Genomic DNA, 20,337 nt, shown 5'->3' with positions numbered 1-20,337 from the left:
TGCTAACCAGAAGGCTGGTGGTTCAAACCCACCAGCCACTCCTTGGAAGGAAGAAGGGGCAATCTACTTCCATACTGATACTGCCTCGGAAACCCAAGGAGGGGTCGCTATGAGTTGGGTCCAACTCAACAGCACATAACGGCAACAACAACAACATATGCATGTGAAACTAGACACTGAATAAAGAAAACCAAAGGAGTGTTGATGCTTTTACATTGTGTTCCTGCTGAAGAATACTGAAAATACCAGGGACTGCCAGAAAAATGAACAAATCTGTTCTGGAAGAAATTCAGCCAGAATGCTCCTTTGATGCTAGAATGGCCCAACTTTGTCTCCCCTATTTTGGTCATGTAGTCAGAAAGGACCATTCCTTGGAGAAGGATGTCATACTTGGTAAAGTGGACAGTCAGGGAAAAAGGGGAAGGCCCTTAACAAGAAGGATTGACATAGCGGCTGCAATGAAGGGCTCAAGTACAGCAAGGATTGTGAGGACAGGGCAGTATTTCATTCTGTTGTAAATAGGGTTACTATGATTTGGAGCAAACTCAATAGCAACTAACAACAATAACAACATAATGATAACATATAAAAATATTTTATAAAATAGTCCTATAAATACATTTTTAGATTTCAGATGATATGAAATATGCATAATTCAGCACCTAGAAGCCAGCTTTGCAGTGAATGGGCCCATTTATTTCTGATCGTGCTAGTGGCATGGGGGTTGCTGTTTTTTACTAAGTTTTGTTTCTGCTTATATAGGTCCCCACCAGTGGAAATAAATTAATATATCTTATGATTAGAAAATAACTTTAAAGAAAGGAGGCCCAGTCAACCACACATCAGTACACAAACAAAGAAGCCCCGGAGTGTGAGAAAAATTGATTAAGCAATGTTTTCACCTGGTTTTAATTTAATTTTGCTCCTATATACCAGACAACCTATTTTCCTTTCCTTCAGGACGTACCTCAGTATAGTCATTTCACCTATTCACCTCTAGAATACATTTTGATATTTACACTAGAACATGGACAAAGAAAACTTCATAGAAATTCACAGCATTTGAAATATAAAAATAAAATATAAAATATACTTTAAATGTTTTAGAAAGATATCTAGCTGGAAATGGATAACATCTCACAGATAATATAATGAAGAGTAAAAAAGTTAATTAAGCATTTCATTCTGTATTTTTAAATGGTCAGTTTTGTTTTGAACTTAAATAGGAACAGTCAGGCAGATGTTAATATTGTTTTTTCATTTATTTAATTTATAAATACAAATAAATCTCAATAAGTTAAATTTATTATTGATCCTTATTAAACAACTGAAGGTTACATAGAACTAACATTTCCCCAGTTTATTATAAAGGAATGAAAACACATATCACCTATTTATTGAGGATACTTACAATATAGTTTCTTGTCGCTAAAATTGCTGAAAAAGTCACAATTTGTAATACTTAATTAAAGAATCTGAAGATTTACTATTAAAAATTAGCCAGATACTGTACTATGTGATAACAGAGTATTGACAGGCAATACTAGAGATTTTAGATGGATATTATTGTTATGTTTTCCCCTGAAGTTTATAGATAAGGTTGTCAAATGAAAATAAAAAGATTCCCAATTAAATTAGAATGTAAAATAAACAAAGAATGTTGTTGTTGTTGTTTAGTTATTTAATATATGTGCAAATGTCAGTTAAGGTACACTTACACTGAAAATAATTTGCTGTTTACCCAAATTTCTTCTTTAATGGGATGTCCTGTATTTTAATTTGCTAAATCTAGCAATTTTATTTACTGAGAATTTCTGATGAATGTTCAGCATATATACCACCATAGTGAGTTCTGCCTCTCCCAGAATGTATTAAATCTAAAGACGTTCAATAAATCTGTCATAAAATACTAAACTGATGTTCATAGATCTATGTTTGTGTATGAAGATATAAATAGGTCTTTGAATAACATCTACCGTATTACTGACCACTGACTATCTCCTTTTGCAATTACAATACTGGGATAAGGAAACAGATTCTCATAAATTTTATCCAAAAGAAACTCTTGATTTACTAAACTTTATATTTAATGTCTGAACACTAGCTTCTTTGTAAGATTTTATGAGTGATTGAGAAATGTGCCCAAATTACTGAGTGGAGTAGCTCAGGGAGCTGTAATTTTGTAGAATGTTTCAGCTTAAGTGGGCTCCAGAGAGACCTTCGTAGAGGTAACAGATCCCTCAGGTCATGGAAACCAAATTCCTGTTTAAAATATTTTCCAGAAATAAAGGAGAAGGGATATTTATTTCAAATAACCTTAATAATTATGAAATAAACATCTTTAGTTTCACTTGAATAAAGGATGTTTTCTTGTTTCTTTTATACTGTATTGTGAGGCCTGAGTCCTAATGGCCTCCAGGTAATTCTTTAACCAGAAGCCTTTAGTGCCAGAGATTCTAACAAGTCCCATGCCTCAGGGCTTTTATCTCCCCTCCAGATTCCAGCATGTATCAGAGATTTACCTGGCTCCTATAAGTCTCCCACTCATCAGGGCTTTACATCCTCCCTAGATAATAATTCCCTAACCAGACTTTAGGGCTGGGGGATTCCAACACGACCCCCCATGTCTCAGAGCTCTGCCCTAAACCCCTTAGCAACAACAAATCATCTGTACCCCTTTGCCCTGGTGCTACTCCACCCCATATTTTTCCTATAAAAATGTAATAGTAAGAGGGCACAGGGTCTTTTGCCCAAGCCACTGTGTCAGTGTAAGCAGGGACCCTAGCTCGAGGTAGCAAATAAACTTTCCTTTTGCTTTTGCATTATCGTGTCAGTGGTGGCCTCCTCACACCAACACTCCTTTCCGAACACGGGCTCAACATTTGGTGCATTGGCCAGGAAGGAAATTTCGGAACGAGTGAAGCTGCCTGCAATAGAGGGAAGTTCAGGAGGCCGGCTGGGCCAGAATACGTCCTTTGCATAAGGTTACTGGCCCATCAGGAAAGGCTGGACACCAGCAGACACGCCGGAGGAGTTGGGGAAGGAGCCCTTCCCCAACTATGAGGCGGGCAAAGGGCACGTTTTGGTAAGAGTAGCCCCCTTCAGGGGAGGGGCAGAGGCACCTCCAATCTGTGGAACTGGAACGAGATCTCTTCTGGGTGTTGGATATTTGTGTTGTCTGCTTTGGTGTCTCTTGTTGTGTGGCCACTTGCCTTTTATTTGATCTGTGTTTTTTAAAGGAGGTTGAAATGGGACAGGGAAAGACTACCCCTCTGTCCCTGATGGTTGAACATTTTTCAGAGTTTAAAACCAGAGGATCTAATTTGTCTGTGATAATTAAGAAAAATAAACTAATAACTTTTTGCTCTTCAGAATGGCCCTCTCTTAAGGTAGGATGGCCTCTGGAAGGCTCATTGGATGGAAAAGTGATGGCAGCCGTATTCAAAAGAGTCCAAGTGCCAGGCCCCCGTGGGCACCCGGACCAATTTCCTTACATTCTAGTGTGGCAAGATATGGTGACTAACCCTCCCCCATGACAAAAACCTTTTCTTCCGAATCTCTCTGTTAGGGTGTTAACATCCTCACTCGGGACTAGCGAAAAGGAGAAACCGAGATGACCTGAGTCCCGAGCAGCCGTTCCACCGGTTTTGTCTGATTCCCAAACTTACCCCGATCTGATAGATCTAGAAAGTGGCGTATCTCCACCTCCTTATGCCCCTATGCCACCTTCCCACCCTCTCCAGGCTCCACAAGTATTGGGAGGAAGTGGAGCGAGTGCTCCAAGTGCACTGCCCGTCATTACGGGCCCAGCCTCCGGTCTCCACCCATGCCAGAGGGGACCCCAGGAGGCTGAAGCTCCATCGTCTACTGTCCAGGCGCTGCCCCTCAGAGTGATAGGCCCGCCCCATGAGGACGGAAGCAGAACCTGGCAGTACTGGCCGTTTTCAACGTCGGACCTGTATAACTGGAAAGTGCAGAATGCCCCCTTTTCTGAAAACCCCCAAAGCCTAATTAATTTGTTAGATTCTATGTTGTTTACTCATAACCCCACTTGGGATGATTGTCAGCAGCTATTGCAGGTTTTGTTCACCACTGAAGAAAAAGAGAGAATCTTGACTGAGGCCAGGAAAAATGTGCCTGGAGACAATGGGCAGCCGACAATGCTTCAGAATTTAATTGACGCTGGGTTCCCGTTATCTCATCCTGGTTGGAATTTTGAGTAACAGAAGGTAGGGAGTGTCTCCAAAAGTACCACCAGATTCTAATGGCCGGTCTCTGAGTGGCGGGAAGGAAGCCAACTAATTTGGCCAAGGTAAACTCAGTCAGGCAGGCGCCGACAGAGAGCCCTGTAGTATATCTAGAGAGCTTGATGGAAGCGTTTAGACTGTATACCCCTATGGACCCGTAAGCCGATGAGAGTACAGCAGCAGTGGTTCTATCTTTTGTAAACCAAGCAGCCCCTGATATCAGAAGAAAGCTTCAGAAGATAGATAGATTAGGTGAGCAGACCTTACAGGACTTAATGAAAGTAGCAGAAAAGGTGTATAATACTAGAGAAACCCCAGAGGAAAGGGAGGAAAGAATACGGAGGGAGGAACGAGCATTCCAAGCTAAAGAAAATAAACAAAATCAGAAGGAGTTAGCAAAGCTTTTCTTTGCTGGAGCTCAGGGGGACATAGGGAAAGGGAGAGGAAGGAGACCAGACCAACATGACAGGCCCCGCCAAGACCCACCCCTGGCCCCGAACCAATGCACATTTTGCAAAGGGACTGGACACTGGAAGAATGAATGCCCAAAGAAAGAGAACAAAAAATATGAAAAGCCTGCTCCTGTTAGAATGTTGGTGACAGGCGAGGACAGCGACTAGGGGAGACGGGACTCACAACCCCTCCCTGAGTCTTGGGTAACCTTGAAGGTGGAGGGGAAGCCCCTGGTAGATACAGGGGCTCAGTACTCCATCCTCAATAAGAAGGAGGGAAAGATTTCTTCAAAAACTAGCCTGGTCCAGGGAGCAACAGGGGTGAAGTGGTATCATTGGACAATGCAGCGACAAGTGAACCTGGGAACTAAACAAGTGTCCCATTCATTCTTAATTGTACCTGACTTTCCTGCACTACTGTTAGGAAGAGACTTATTATCCAAAGCCCAAGCCCATATATTCTTTCACAAAAATGGTGTCCAGGTTACCAATGGGGAAGGCTCCCCTCTACAGGTCCTGACGGTCGCCTTACACGATGAATACCACTTGTATAAAGATGTAGAAGACCAACGTGCAGGCCTAACGGATATGGATCCATGGCTGGAAGAGTTTCCCCAAGCCTGGGCAGAAACTGGAGGAATTGGATTGGCGAAACACCGACCATCCATTATTGTGGACTTAAAAACCTCTGCCATACCGGTAATAGTCCAACAGTATCCCATGCCCAGGGAAGCCTAGGAAGGCATACAACCCCATATCCAGTGGCTGTTATGGGAAGGGGTACTAAAGAGGTGCCAGTCTGCATGGAATACACCCCTCCTACCAGTAAAGAAACCAGGGGGGGAATACTGACCGGTGCAGGATCTGAGGGAGGTAAATCGCTGAGTTGAAGACATACATCCCACAGTCCCTAACCCTTACACGCTGCTCAGCAATCTTCCTCCAGATCATGTGTGGTATACTACCCTGGACTTGAAGGATGCTTTCTTTAGCCTGCCCCTAGCCCCGCAGAGTGAAGACATTTTTGCCTTTGAATGGTTTGACGAGACAGATAAAGTCCTCAGCCAGCTGACCTGGACAAGGTTGGTCCAAGGGTTCAAGCACTCACCCACTTTGTTTAACGAGGCCTTGAGTGACGACTTATGTGAGTACCGGGGTCAAAACCCACAAGTAACTTTACTACAATATGTGGATGACTTGTTAATAGCAGCCCCCAACCGGGCAGAGTGCCTTGAAGCAACCAGGAAACTGCTCACCACTCTGGGAGAGCTGGGGTATCGAGCTAGTGCCAAGAAAGCTCAGATAGCTAAGCCAGAAGTCACATACTTGGGGTACAAGTTGAGAGCTGGGCAGAGGTGGCTCACTGAAGCCATGAAACAGACTATCCTACAGATTCCCCGACCCACAAGCCTGAGGCAGATAAGAGAATTTTTAGGAACAGTAGGTTATTGCCGGCTGTGGATTTTAGATTTTGCCACAAAAGCAAAGTCACTCTGTGAGCTCAGTAGAGAAGGGTTGGAGTGGGACTGTACTCCAGAGAGGGACTCAGCTTTTAAAAAACTTAAGGAACCACTCCTTATAGCTCCAGCATTGGCATTACCTGACCCCACTAAAACATTTCATCTGTTTGTCGATGAGAAAAAAGGAATAGCCAAGGGGGTCCTAATACAACAACAGGGGCCATGGAAGAGGCCAGTAGCATACCTCTCAAAGAAATTGGATCTAGTAGCAGCAGGATGGCCCCCTTGCTTGAGAATTATTGCTGCCACCGCTCTGCTAGTTAAAGATGCAGGTAAGTTAACCCATGGACAGATTTTGAAAGTAACCACTCCCCATGCCATTGAAGGAGTGCTCAAACAGCCTCCGGGGAAATGGATAACCAATGCCAGATTAACTCATTATCAGAGTCTATTACTTGACACTCCAAGGGTACAATTCTTAGCCCCAACAGTTTTAAACCTCGCCACCCTGCTGCCTAACCCTGACCTAGATAAGCCTCTGCACGACTGCTCAGAAATACTCACAGAGGTAAATATGGTCAGAAAGGACTTGCAAGACTGCCCGTTGGAGAACAGTGACCTCATCTGGTTCATGGATGGAAGCAGTTTTGTACAGGATGGACTAAGGTATGCGGGGGCCTCAGTGGTAGACAACTGGGAGGAAATTATTTGGGCCGACGCTTTACCACCAGGAACTTCCACTCAGAAAGCTGAACTTATCACCCTGGCAGAAGCATTGGAAAGGGAAGAGGGAAAGAGGCTTACGGTCTATACTGACAGCCGGTACGCGTATGCGGCTCTTTATATACATGGCGCCATCTACCGGGAGTGTGGGTTCAGAAACACAGAAGGAAGAGAAATAAAGAACCAGACAGAAATCCTTTGCTTGTTGTCAGCTGTGACCCGGCCGTGAATGGTAGCAGTGGTTCACACCCTGGGACATCAGAGGGGACACTCCCCTGAAGCAAGAGGCAACCGAGCAGTGGACCAGGCAGCTAAGAGAGCTGCCCTCCAAACAGTATGAACTTTAGTAACTAACTTACCTTGCCCGCAACTGGAACCCCTGCCCCCTACTCCCAACTACTCTGAGGAAGACATACAGTGGGCTGAGAAATCACCACAGATAAAAAAAGATTGGAATGGATGGTATATGGACTTAGAGAGAAAACTGATTCTTCCAGGAGAATTGGGGCGGCATCTTCTCACCCACCTCCACCAAGTGACTCACTTAGGGGAACAGAAAATGTTGGAGTTACTGGAAAAAGGGCAGGTCCGTATGCACCATCAGAAGCAAGCGGCTCAGAGTGTGGTAGACCAGTGCCAGGCCTGTCAGGTCATGAAAATAGGGAAGAGGAAGAACACACACGCAGGTACGAGGGGGAGGGAGAGGGAGCCATGCCGTCATTGGGAAATAGATTTCACTGAAGTTAAACCAGGTAAATATGGATATAAATATCTCTTAGTGTTAGTGGATACTTTCTCGGGATGGGAGGAAGCATACCTTACTAAAGGGGAAACAGCAGTAATAGTGGCCAAGAAAATTTTAGAAGAGATAGTACCCAGATATGGAATGCCTAGAACGTTAGGATCAGACAATGGACCAGCTTTTGTAAGTAAAGTTATCCAGGGCTTAGCCTCAACTCTGGGGGTAAATTGAAAACTACATTGTGAATATAACCCTCAGAGTTCGGGGCAGGTAGAAAAAAATGTACAGAACCCTAAAGGAGACCCTATCTAAATTGGCAATAGAAACTGGTGGAGACTGGGTGACCCTCCTTCCCTTTGCACTCTACTGGGCTAGGAATACCCTGTATACGCTGAATCTGACCCCATTTGAAATAATGTATGGGACGCCACCCCCTATTATTTCCAACCTGGAAAAATGTCCCGATGAGTTGTCAAAAGATTTAATCTTGGGGATGAAAACTCTCCAAATAATTCAGAAGGAATTATGGCCCAAACTCCGAGCCATATATGAAGGTCCTCTTAGTGAACAGGGAATTGACCATGGGATTGAACCAGGAGATTGGGTATGGGTAAAGAGGCACCAGAAAAAAACACTGGAACTGAAATGGAGAGGACCTTATGTTGTTGTTCTTGTAACCCCCACTGCCCTAAAGGTAGACGGAATCAGTGCCTGGGTACATCACTCTCATGTCAGGAAGGCTAACTTGCCAGAACAGCAGTCAGCGTGAACAAACTGGAGAGCACGTTCAGAACCTGAGAACCCGTTGAAAGTCAGATTGACTCGAAACAATGAGGACTGAAACCTTCATCTCTGCCTTAAGCCTCTGCTGTCTTGGAACCAGCACAACTAATCATCAACCATTCAAGGTTACTTGGCGAATCCGCGATGGAAAAACCCATTAAATCTTAAACTCCACCACCCATACCACCCCCCTTAATGTATGGTGGCCTGATTTATTTTTCTCGCTCGCAACACTTACTGACTGTTCCTGGGATGAAGGTTTTATCTGTAAGATGGGGTTTTTTGCATGCCCTGAGTACAAAAGAAATGTCCAGCAATGCAGGGGGCTCGTTTGGCATTACTGCAAAAGTTGGAGTTGCGTGACTTCTAATGATGGGGAATGGAAGTGGCATGTAGAAGCCCAGGACTATGTAACATTCTCCTTTGCCAAGCCCAGACATACTTCTACATTAGGAAAATGTAAGGAATGTGACTGGGTAAAAGTCTCATTCACTAAACAGGGAAAGAAGGAATTAGCTAAGTGGAAAACCGGGCTTACTTGGGGTCTCCAAATTTGGTATAAGGGATACCCCTCTGGGGTAATAACCATTTTACAGGAAGTAGAGCCCTTAGATACCAGTCCAGTGGGTCCAAATGAAGTATTAAACCCCCCGGGAAAAGGAACCTTACCCCCTACAAGAAAGACGTTGAAAGAATCGAGCACTGTAACCCCTGATGTTATAGTAAGAGTCCCCCATACAACTCCGAGGGTCCAAGCCAATCCTCAGGACATAGACCCTCTTTGGAATTTAATGCTAGCAGCTTACCAAACACTTAACCATACTAGTCCTAACCTGACTCAAGCCTGTTGGCTCTGTTATGATGTAAAACCTCCATTTTATGAAGCAATAGGCATTAATACCTCTTTCAGCTATTCTCATGACCTGAACCCAAAGAATTGCTCCTGGAAAGACCGTAAGGTAGGAGTTACTATACAATGTATAACAGGAAGGGCTTATGCATGGGGAACCCCCCCAACACTCAAGAGTGTTGCACCTCATATACTACAATAAACCCGTCCTTTAACTGGGTCATTCCTAGGGAGCGGGGTTGGTGGCTTTGCTCGAGAGCTGGACTTTTACCCTGTTTAAACTTGAAAGTACTTAATCTGTCCTGAGATCGTTGTGTACTAGTGACTGTTCTGCCCCAAATTCTTTACCACCCAGAAGAAGAGATGTATGTACACTGGGGCTGGACTAGTAGAGTAAAAAGAGAACCACTCACTGTAGCCTTTACTCTAGCTACTCTGGTTGGCTTAGCAGGGACCAGTCTGGGAATAGCTTCTTTAACTCTACAGAATCAAGGCATGAATTCCCTGAGGGAAGCTATAGACGAAGACCTTGAGAGGATAGAAGCCTCTATCTCCCATTTAGAGATATCTTTAACCTCGCTATCAGAGGTCGTGTTACAAAACCGCTGGGGGTTAGATCTTATATTTCTCCAACAAGGAGGATTGTGTGCGGCTATAGGAGAAGAATGTTGTTTTTACGCTGATCATACGGGAGTACTTCGGGAATCTATGGCCAAAGTACGAGAAGGACTTGCCCTAAGAAAAAAGGAGCGTGAAACTCAGGAAGGATTGTTTGAATCTTGGTTTAATAACTCCCTGTGATTGACTACTTTGATATCTACTCTCTTAGGACCCTTCATAATCCATATAATTATATTGACTTTTGGTCCCTGCATTATAAATAAGCTTATATCATTTGTAAAATATCGAGTTAATACTGTACAACTTATGGTCCTGAGACAATATCAGTCCTTATCTCCTGTAATACAGGAGGAAGATTCCTCATATGCATAACAAAAAAAAAAGGGGGAAATGTGAGGCCTGAGTCCTAATGGCCTCCAGGTAATTCTTTAACCAGAAGCCTTTAGTGCCAGGGATTGATTCTAACACGTCCCACGCCTCAGGGCTTTTATCTCCCCTCCAGATTCCGGCATGTATCAGAGATTTACCTGGTTCCTGCAAGTCTCCCACGCATTAGGGCTTTACATCCTCCCTAGATAATAATTCCCTAACCAGACTTTAGGGCCGGGGGATTCCAACATGACCCCCCATGTCTCAGAGCTCTGCCTTAAACCCCTTAGCAACAACCAATCATCTGTACCCCTTTGCCCTGGTGCTACTTCACCCTATATTTTTCCTATAAAAATGTAATAGTAAGAGGGCACGGGGTCTTTTGCCCAAGCCACTGTGTCTGTGTAAGCAGGGACCCTAGCTTGAGCTAGCAAATAAACTTTCCTTTTGCTTTTGCATCATCATGTCAGTCATGTCAGTGGTGGCTTCCTCGTGTCGACACTCCTTTCCGAACACAGGCTCAACAATATATTTTTTTAACTCTGTTTGTGTACTTCTTCATTTTTGTTAATATTCAATGCATCAAATTAAAAAAAAAAAAAAAAAAAGTTAGTGTCCCTAGTCGTCTTACCTTTGAGAAGTCCCTAGGACAAAGACAAGATTAACACTGTCTCTGGGCCCTCCATTTCTCTGGTCTCTAATATTGTGTAATAAGAAGCCCAGAGGTCCTAGTTCTAAGATGTCTTGGGAATTGGGGAAGTTAAAGATGTTGCTGGGTTCACTAGCACTTCAAACATAATCATTACAGAGCTGATTAGTTTCAAAATATTCTGAACACTCTTAATGAGATTCATTTTATCTTTGGTTCAAAATTGCAATACTTAAACTGACTTCTCAAACTTATATAAATATAGTTCTATATCAGGAGGTGGCTTGAGCTGGAGGATAAGCTTGGCATACATTTTAGAAAATGGTTAGTGATTAGAACCATTACATTTTCTAAAACAAACATGATTAAATGAATGCTAAAGCTGTTTCAATTTTAAAGCTGTAACGAGAAAACTTCAAAGAAATTTAGTGACTCTAATACTTTAAAAGGAGCTCTGGTAGCATAGTGCCTAAGGCACTTGACTGCTAACCAGAAGGCTGGTAGTTCAAACCCACCAGCCACTCCTCGGAAGGAAGGTTGGGCAATCCTACTTCCATAGTGATACTGCCTCGGAAACCCAAGGAGGGGTCGCTATTAGTCGGGGCCGACTCGATGGCAAATAACAACAACAACAATACTTTAAAGCTAAACCTCCAATGAATGTGAATTACTTGCCTTGGTGCCAAAGTGGTTGAGTGTTCAACTGCTAACTGAAAGGTAAGCAGTTTGAACCAACCAAACTGCAGTTCCACAGTAGAAAGATGTGACAGCCTTCTTCTCTAAAGATCATAGACTTGATGGAGTTCTACTCTGTCCTATGGGGGCACTTTGAGTCAGAATCAACTTTACAGAAACATGTAGTTGTTGTTATTTTGGAAGCATTTGAAAAGTACTCCATTTATATCTGTGGGCTCCAAAGTTGAAAAAGCCAACCAAGGAGTGTATAAGGCATTGGAGAAAAATACTTATGTAATAAACTACACACACACACACACACACACATATATATACATGTGTATCTATATCTATATATCAATGTTGTTGTTAGGTGCCATCGAGTTGTCCCTGACTCATAGTGACCCTATGCACAGCAGAACGAAACACTGCCCAGTCCTGTGCCAGCCTCATGGTCCTTGCTATACCCATTGTTGCAGCCACTGTGCCAATCCATTTAATTGATGACCTTCCCCTTCTTCATTGACCCTCCACATTACCAAGTATGATATCTTTCTCTAGAGAATGGTTCCTCCTGACAACATGGACAAAGTAGGTAAAAGGAAGTCTGGCCATTTTCTCTTCCAAGGAGCATTCCGGCTACTCCTCTTCCAGGACAGATCTATATCTATATCTATCTATATCTATATCATCTATATCTATAAGAGCTCTGGTGATATAGAGGGTAAGGTATTTGGCTACCAACCAGAAAGTTGGTGGTTCAAACCCACCAGCTGCTCCATGGGAGGAAGATGAAGCAATCTACTTCCATAAAGATTTACAACCTTGGAAACCCAATGGGGGTTTCTATGAGTTGTATTTGACAAGATAGCAGTGGTTTTGGTTTTGGCATATACATGAAAAATATAAAAAATGAATTTTTTTTTTTAAATCTTTAAAATTTTTATTGATAGTATCTGGTGGGATAACGTACATCCAACTGACACAACCCCAAGTAGAGGAAAGGACAATACAATTGTGATGACACAATAAGGGGTAAGCAACATCGTATTTCCCTGCATCCTCACAGACATACAGATGACTAATACATGTATTTATAGAATCCTGTCCCATCATCCTGTGCATGCAAATGAAGCTCCAAGCATCAGAAAGGCACCATGGATGCACTGATATACATGAAAAATAACAATGTATAGATGAAAAAAAACAAACAAAAAAAAAAGAAAACCAGTAGCTACAACGATGGGCTCAGGTTTAGCAGGGATCATGGAGCTGGCACAGGACTGGCAGTGTTTCATTATATTGTACATAGGGTCGCTGTAAGTTGGAGATGACTTGACGGTACCTAAAATCAACATGAAAAATAAGTTTTCTAAAGTTTCATCTGCATTGACCAGCACCAGCTTTCTCACTCAGTCTGCATGTCACATGGTTATATGTCACACACATTACACAATTTGCCTTGAGGAAAAACTGAGTCCCCTGTGAAGAGGAATGTCCTGTGGCTGTCTCACTTGTTTGTTTACTTTCAGCACTTTCCATGTTCTCTTAGCATTTATACCTGCCCTGTTAAATGGATTTACAGATTATGTAATCGGTACATATTTAATAAACACCTTTATACTTGAGACAAGTGACTATAGCTGCCCTAAAAGAAACTACAGACTAAAGATAACAATAAAGAAACACAAGCCAAAAAAAATAGGAAGAAAGTGTCACAAGCTCTTCATTAGTCATATTACAGAAAGAAAGTAAACGAGAACACCAAACTCACTGCCATCGAGTCATTTCCAACTCATAGAGACCTGCTTTGGGTTTTCGAGGTTGTAAATCTTTACGGAGGTAGATCACCCCGTCTGCCTTCACAGATGCATAGTAGTGATGATTAATCAGTTCAACCAAGGAGTCACAGAAAACCCATGACATTATAAAGAATACTGTTTGAAATATGTTTATATCCTCCATCATCAGTGGTGGACTTCCTCATCAGTATACTTTGGGCCTTGAGTCCTTAGCTGAGGATTATATATCACAATTAAATCACCCTTAAATATATATTCTTTGCTTTGCCTTATCTCAATTTTTAAAATATATTTCTATTCTACATAATATGGTGATTTAGTAATGTCTATAACTTGTTAATGAACATAACAATATAAAATCTACTGGAGATGTATGTTAATTTTCTAATAAAGTGTTCTAATCAAAACATTTTGGAGACTTTTGGCTTAAACTACTGTGAATAAGTTTGTAAAGAAAATAGTTGCTTGTTCTTGTTAGGTGCTGTCAAGTCCATTGCCACTTAAAGTGACCCCATGTGACAAAACAGAACTGACCCAGAGGGTTTTCTAGGCTATTGTATTTCCAGGAGCAGATCCCCAGGTCTTTCACAGAGCTTATGCGTAGATTAGAGTTTTCAGCCTTTCAGCTGGCAGATGAGCACTTAACCATTGTGCTACTAGGGCATTTACAGCACCTAAATCCAATTACTGGGCAATTTCAATATACTGAACAGAGAAGAAGCTTCTGTTCATGTAGGAAAAAAATACAGAAAATGCAAATATACTTGAGGAAGGAAAGTTCTTTCATTGAGTGGTTAGAAAGAAAAGGAATTTTGGCAGGAGAATATCTGAAAAATCTTTGTTGTCACCACACCTAAAACCAGAACAATAAATAAATTGTGGGACTAACACCAAGTTTTAGACACAATGTAGATGAGTGAAGGGAACTCTCTCCTATAAGATGAGGAAGTATTTTTTAAAAGGATGAAAGATTCAGAGGTCCTCTAAACATTTTACCTTAATTCCCTTCCCCTTCCTCTGGAAATTCTAATGATTAGAAGACCCTTCCATTTCTAAGTCTTCACATACCACACATTCTAACCCAGAACTCTACTTCAAGACCTCTCTTTTGAGCCTGACCCCATTTTGACTGCCTTATGTGTGTTTCTACCTTGAATAATTGTTTTTTTATTCAGTGCATACTTATTGAATGCATTCCATATCTCAAGCATTGTATTATTCTGAGTATATAAACAAAAGAGATGAATTTTCTACCTTTATGGAACTCGTATTTAAATAGGATAAGACGATAAATTCATAAAGATATTACAGATTGTAACTATGATTGTGAAAAAAAAAAGTAGATAAGAGTAACAGTAATATATAGGAGTATGATGGGAGCTAATTAACATAAGGAAGAAAGGGGATGCTTTTATTGGGAGAGGAGTTTAAAGTCAAATCTAGAATGAAATTGTGGTACCCACTGAAGGAAATTGAGGAAGAGTATTTTCTTCAACTAGAATAGATAGAGTAATTTCCAGAAACTGATTATGAATTTTGTGTTTCCAAGGAACAGAAAAAAGGCAAGTGTTTTAGAGCTTGTTATTAAGAGTGTGGTCTGGACTTAGAAATACAGAGTCTCAGGTCCCATCCCCTTAAAAAAGAAGTTGTTGCCAAAAGTCTATTTCAACTCATAGAACTGCTCCGTTAGGCTTCCAAGGCTATAATATTTATGGAAGCAGACTGCCACATCTTTCTTTCATGTTCCAGCTAGAACCACCAACCTTCTAGTTAGCAGCTGAGTGCTTGACCACTGTGCCACTGCTGAATCAGAATTTTTGTGTGAAAAAGATGCCAGGTGATTCTTTTGCACATTAAACTTTGAGAAGCACTGTCCCAGAAGATGTGCTTAAAGAGATGCATGAAACTAGCCTGGAGAATTTTAAGCTAATGTCAATAGAAAATTCTTGAATATGTTAATAAAGTCAATCTGACTGTTTCACCAAAACAAAGAAAAAAAACACATTCAGTTTTCAAATCAGCATCTTTCTTTATTGATATTTTCTTCCTCTACAGTGTGCTTCCCCTGCCCACCCTCAGGAAAACTGCAAATGTTGTAAATGTTCTCTTTTGGGTCCATACTCAAATAGTGGTGGATTTGTAATGATACTACCTTCTCAGGGGCAACAAATCAAGTATTTGTCCCTTCTTGTATTTCTGTCTGATGCCTCTTTGTGTTCAGTTCTGAGATGTTAAATTTGTTTTGTTCATTCTATCAGAATCAGTGCTTGTTCTGGGATGCTGTTACATGAGGGCTACTAGGAGATGCTGTCCTAAAACTCTGAAAATTCGAAAATAGGATACCTGAACTTTAATGTGTAAATCTACACATAATAGATTAGATAGGAAATGACACTCAGATCCAAAGAATTAACAGAAACTTGATTAAATTAATTAGCATACTAAAAAGTCATGTATGGAACATCAAAGTTTAAAGAAGGGACAGGAACTTGTCAGCCACAGAAACAAAGTATAAAGAAAATCACAAAGGTCAATATTGGCAGTTCTCACTAAGTATTACCTTTCACAAGCCTAGTCTAATCAGTAAATCTGTCATTACCTTGAGGAAGTCAAAGTAAAAATAAATATTAGATTTTAATGCCCCTTCTTTGAGCCCCTTGCTACAAATCTATTTCCTGATTACTGTTTTTCTCCTCTGTAGGCCCAGGTCTATCTTTAGCAAGAGAATGTAATGGTCATTTGCATTTTGAGTATTTATATCCCTATGAGAGTCATTTTTCATTGTTAGTTGATATATTGCTCTCTATTTCTATAGATCTTTTTAATAACGCTGAAGTCCGTGAAATGGACCAACTCTTGGTGTGCTGGCAAATCATGTTCTACATCTAAGAATGGGGGTCAGACAAACAGTTGGAAATTTACCAAGGCACAACTTTCTAAAGGTTTCTCAGGAGGCAGCCTGGGACCCACTTGTGGGAAAGCAACCTATTTCCTTTGACCACATTGTTTTGTATAGGGAAAGCATTGTTTTGTTGTTGTTGTGGTTTACTTTCTGTACTAGGAGCCAGATATTATGCCAGATGCCAAGAATATAAAAGTTCATCAATATAGTCACTGCAAGCTGTAAACGTGTACCTAAGTAAATCACTATGCACAAAAATTATGCCAATTGTTATAGTTGGTATATTATTTGAATTCTGAGTTAACACACATTGAGTCTGAATAATAAGCTGGAGTGAAACAAGGAATCAGGTGATGTCATGTTAAGGAAAAAAAAAAGAATAGATAAAGCAAAGAGATCTGAAATGGAATACCAGGTTCTAGGGACCACAAGTAGTTTATCATGACCATATGTATTGTTTTAAAATAATAACGAACATTTACAGAGTCTTTAGTATGTGCCAGACATTGTTTCAAGTGCCTCATAAGTATTAAATTACTTAATCCTGTAACTGTGAGGTAGATATTCTTTAAAATCCCATTTTAGCTATGAGGAAAATGAGGCCAAGAAAGGTTAAATATCTTGTTTAAGATTAGGACACATAGTCCTGGAACTAGGATTTGAACTGAAGCAGTCAGAAGCTAGAGGCCTCATGCTTGACAACTAGATTATGGAATACACTAATTTTTAAGCATTGCTGCTAAATTATTAAGGCACTTAAACCAGAGACCATGTTTGATTTTTTTTTTTTTTTAAATATATTGTTCCATCAGCATGTAGTGCAGATAAATATATTCAATAAATGTATGTTAAATGTTGGAAGAAAAGAGATAAAGAAAATTGATAAAAGATTGAAAACAGGAATTCTGATTAAAATCTCAGATCTTAGTCCTGAGCATCTCCTGAATAACTGATTTGCTTTTACCACATGTTCAGTGAGAATCATGATCTGGTCCTGTTTCTCTTCTCCAATATGTTTTACAGACCAGAAACTATTTACTTCTGAACTGCTGACTTTGTTTCCTTCTCTTCTACTTCTGCAGATAACTGATTTTCATGAAAAGTGATTATCACTAAACTGCTATATGTGCAGATCAAAAGGAAGTTCTCAATAAAAAAATTCCATATACTATATTTTGTTCGATTTTTAAATTTAAGAAAGAATGCTCATGGTACATTTGTTAAAATACTTGGCTGCCAATCAAAAGGTTGGTGGTTCTAAACCGCCAGCTGTTCCATGGAAGAAAGATGTGGCAGCCTGCTTCTATAAAGATTACGGCCTTGGAAACTCAAAGGGTCAGCTTTATTCTGTCCTATATGGTCACTATGAGTCAGAATTGACATGATGTCAATGAGTTAAACTACATTTTCTGAGTTTTCTCTGTGCATGTGTGTGCACAAGCAGAATTAACAAACAAAATGTATTGTTTTGTGCTTATAACACAAAATAGTCATAATTTCTTGAAATTTTAAAATTTGTTTGTTTCTTTTTGAGATCTGTATTTTATGACTTCTCAAAAAGAAACAAATTTTTTTAAATCCATTTTAAAAATTAAAAAAAAGAATATTTTGTGTTATAAAATCAAAAAATACATTTTTGTTGTTAACAGTATGGACTTGAGAACCAGACCATCTGATAGCAAACCATCACCCTTGCCTTTATTTAGCAGTGTGATTTCGGTTAGATTACTTTACCCATGCCTCAGTTTTCTCATGCGTAAAAATGGATTAATAAGGACAACTGCTTTATTGTATGGTTAAAGGAATTTAATATCTAAAATCCCAAATCTATGTCTGGTAAATAATGAGCATTATTTAAATGTTACTTTCTATTGCGTTTCATTTTTAAGTATATCCAAATATATTTTATTTATTTATTTATTCAATGAATATGTGTTTGGGATATATATGTGTTCTAGACACATTTCTGGCAATAAGAATGCATTAGTAAACAGAAATAAGAAGGATTCTACAATCTACTGGGGTGACACAGAAATTACACAGGTAAGTAAGTAAATATGAAGTATGTCAGATGATAGTAAGTGCTGTGGAGAAAAATCAATGCTCATGAACCGAAAAATGAAGATAGAGAGTGAGGGGAGGTCTATTATTTAATAGATCAGGGAGTAAGTATTTTAAGTAAATGAAAAAGTAATATACATAGATAGGTTCAGGGAAGATCTTTGTTTGGCAGAGTGTATGTATCAGATTTAATTCAGGACAATGGAAGCCATTCGTTGTATTACATGTATCATACAAGACATTTGAAACTTCCATAATCTTCTGAAGGGCTGGGGAGAGAAGGTCACTGAATTTGTCACTAAAGATCTCAGCCATCAATATTGAAGAACTTTGCAAAAACTGAAGTTCTTAAGAGTTTACATAAACATCATGAAGCTCAAGAGCCTCCAGGAAACTCCTACTCACTATCTCAACCTCCAAAATCATGAGAATAATTTTCAGGAAGCTGAACATGTTTTGAACTACAGGTGGCCACAACTCATGTTCCCACAGATCTGTCTGCTATTACCTCCTAAAGGCCTTTCTTTGTCTTTGCCCTTTTTTATTTCTTTCCCAAACCCATGCCTATGCCTCTCTGTTGGGACGCTCTAACTCAGAACTGTATGAGGAAGGGCACTGTGAGAAATGTGATACAGAGGAGACCTTAGGAGGGGATGGTTGCCATTGTTGTTGTTGTTATGTGCCTTCCAGTCAGACCTGACTCATAGCAACCCCTCCTTCGGTTTCCGAGGCGATATCACTACTAAAGTAGATTGTCCAACCTTCCCTTTGAGGAGTGACTATTGGGTTTGAATTGGTTAGCAGTTAAGTACCTTAGGCACTACACTACCAGAGCTCTGGAGGAGATGGTAGCCCTGTGGAATTAACAACAGACAGCCCAGTGCACAGAAGGAAAAGTAAATGCAAAGGCCTTGAAGGAGGACATGTATAATAATTCTCCTGGAAAAGCAAGGAGAACAATGTGGCTGGAGTACAGGAAAAAATCTGGGCATAGAATATAATGAGTCTTGAGAGATAGTGGAGGATGAGCAGAGGAGTAATATAATTTAATTGTTGTTTTAAAACAGACTGCTCTAGCTGCTTTCTTGTGATGAGACTTCTGCAAGGGTAGAATATATATATTAAAAAAAAAAAAAAAAAACCTCACTTCTATTGGGTCAGACCTGACTCAACTCACAGCGACCCCTCCTTGGGTTTCCAAAGCAGTATCTCCAAGGAAGCAGATTGCCCATTCTTCCTTCCAAGGAGTGGCTGGTGGGTTTGAACCAACAGCCATCTGGTTAGCAGTCAAATCCCTTAGGCTCTACACCACCAGATCTCTCAAGGGTAGAATAAGTAAAATAAATTAATGAGAGATAGTCAGATTCTGGATTTATTTTTAAAGGCTTCTATTTAATGTGTATGTCTGTGGTGGAGAAGAGAGTTGAGAATAATAAAGGATTATCTTGAGGTTTGGGGTTAGAGTGATTAGAAAAAGTAGTCTAGTAATTTATTGAGAAAGAAACAATTATAAAAGTGTTGTTTTTGAAAATAAGCATTTCAATTTTGGCTTTAGACACATTAAAGATGAAATGACTACTAGACTCCAAGAGATTTGAGCAGCAAATATAAGTTTGGGAGCAATGTGTATAGAGAAATCCCTAGATGGCACAAACAATTAAGCATTGTACTGCTAGCCAAAAGACCGGAGGTTCAAATTCATCCAGAGGCGCCTCAGAGGAAAGGCTTAGCAATTGGCTTCTGAAAAGTCATAACTTTGAAAACCCGATGGAGTAGTTCTACTCTGTACACATGGAATTGTCATGAGTCAGAACTGACTCATCGGCAAGTAACAACACCAACAACAAGCATAGTAACAGGTTTTAAAGTCAGGAGACTGGATGCAATCACAAAGGGAGTGATTGAAGACAGAGGAGCTGAAGAATTCAGCTCTTGGGTAGTTTAAATCCTATAGTTTAAACAGGACTGTACGGAACTTGGAGATGTGTCTGAGAAAACGAA

At 40.4% G+C, this 20,337-nt stretch overlaps 1 protein-coding gene across 1 annotated transcript; it reads left to right on the top strand.

Moving 5' to 3' along the window:
- Positions 1-3,394: 3,394 nt before the first annotated feature.
- On the top strand, positions 3,395-7,222 carry LOC122151326. Its single transcript, XM_042782612.1, is given in 3 exon segments — positions 3,395-3,437; positions 3,973-4,215; positions 4,218-7,222. Coding segments are annotated over 3 exon segments (3,291 nt in total).
- Positions 7,223-20,337: the final 13,115 nt, after the last annotated feature.

The sequence above is a fragment of the Orycteropus afer genome, unplaced genomic scaffold (genome assembly GCF_000298275.1).
Source record: "Orycteropus afer afer isolate SDZICR_OR568_19922 unplaced genomic scaffold, OryAfe1.0 scaffold00391, whole genome shotgun sequence".
NCBI lineage: Eukaryota > Metazoa > Chordata > Mammalia > Tubulidentata > Orycteropodidae > Orycteropus > Orycteropus afer.
Note: the sequence above shows the minus strand (reverse complement) of the source record. Positions and strands in the feature narration are given on the sequence as shown.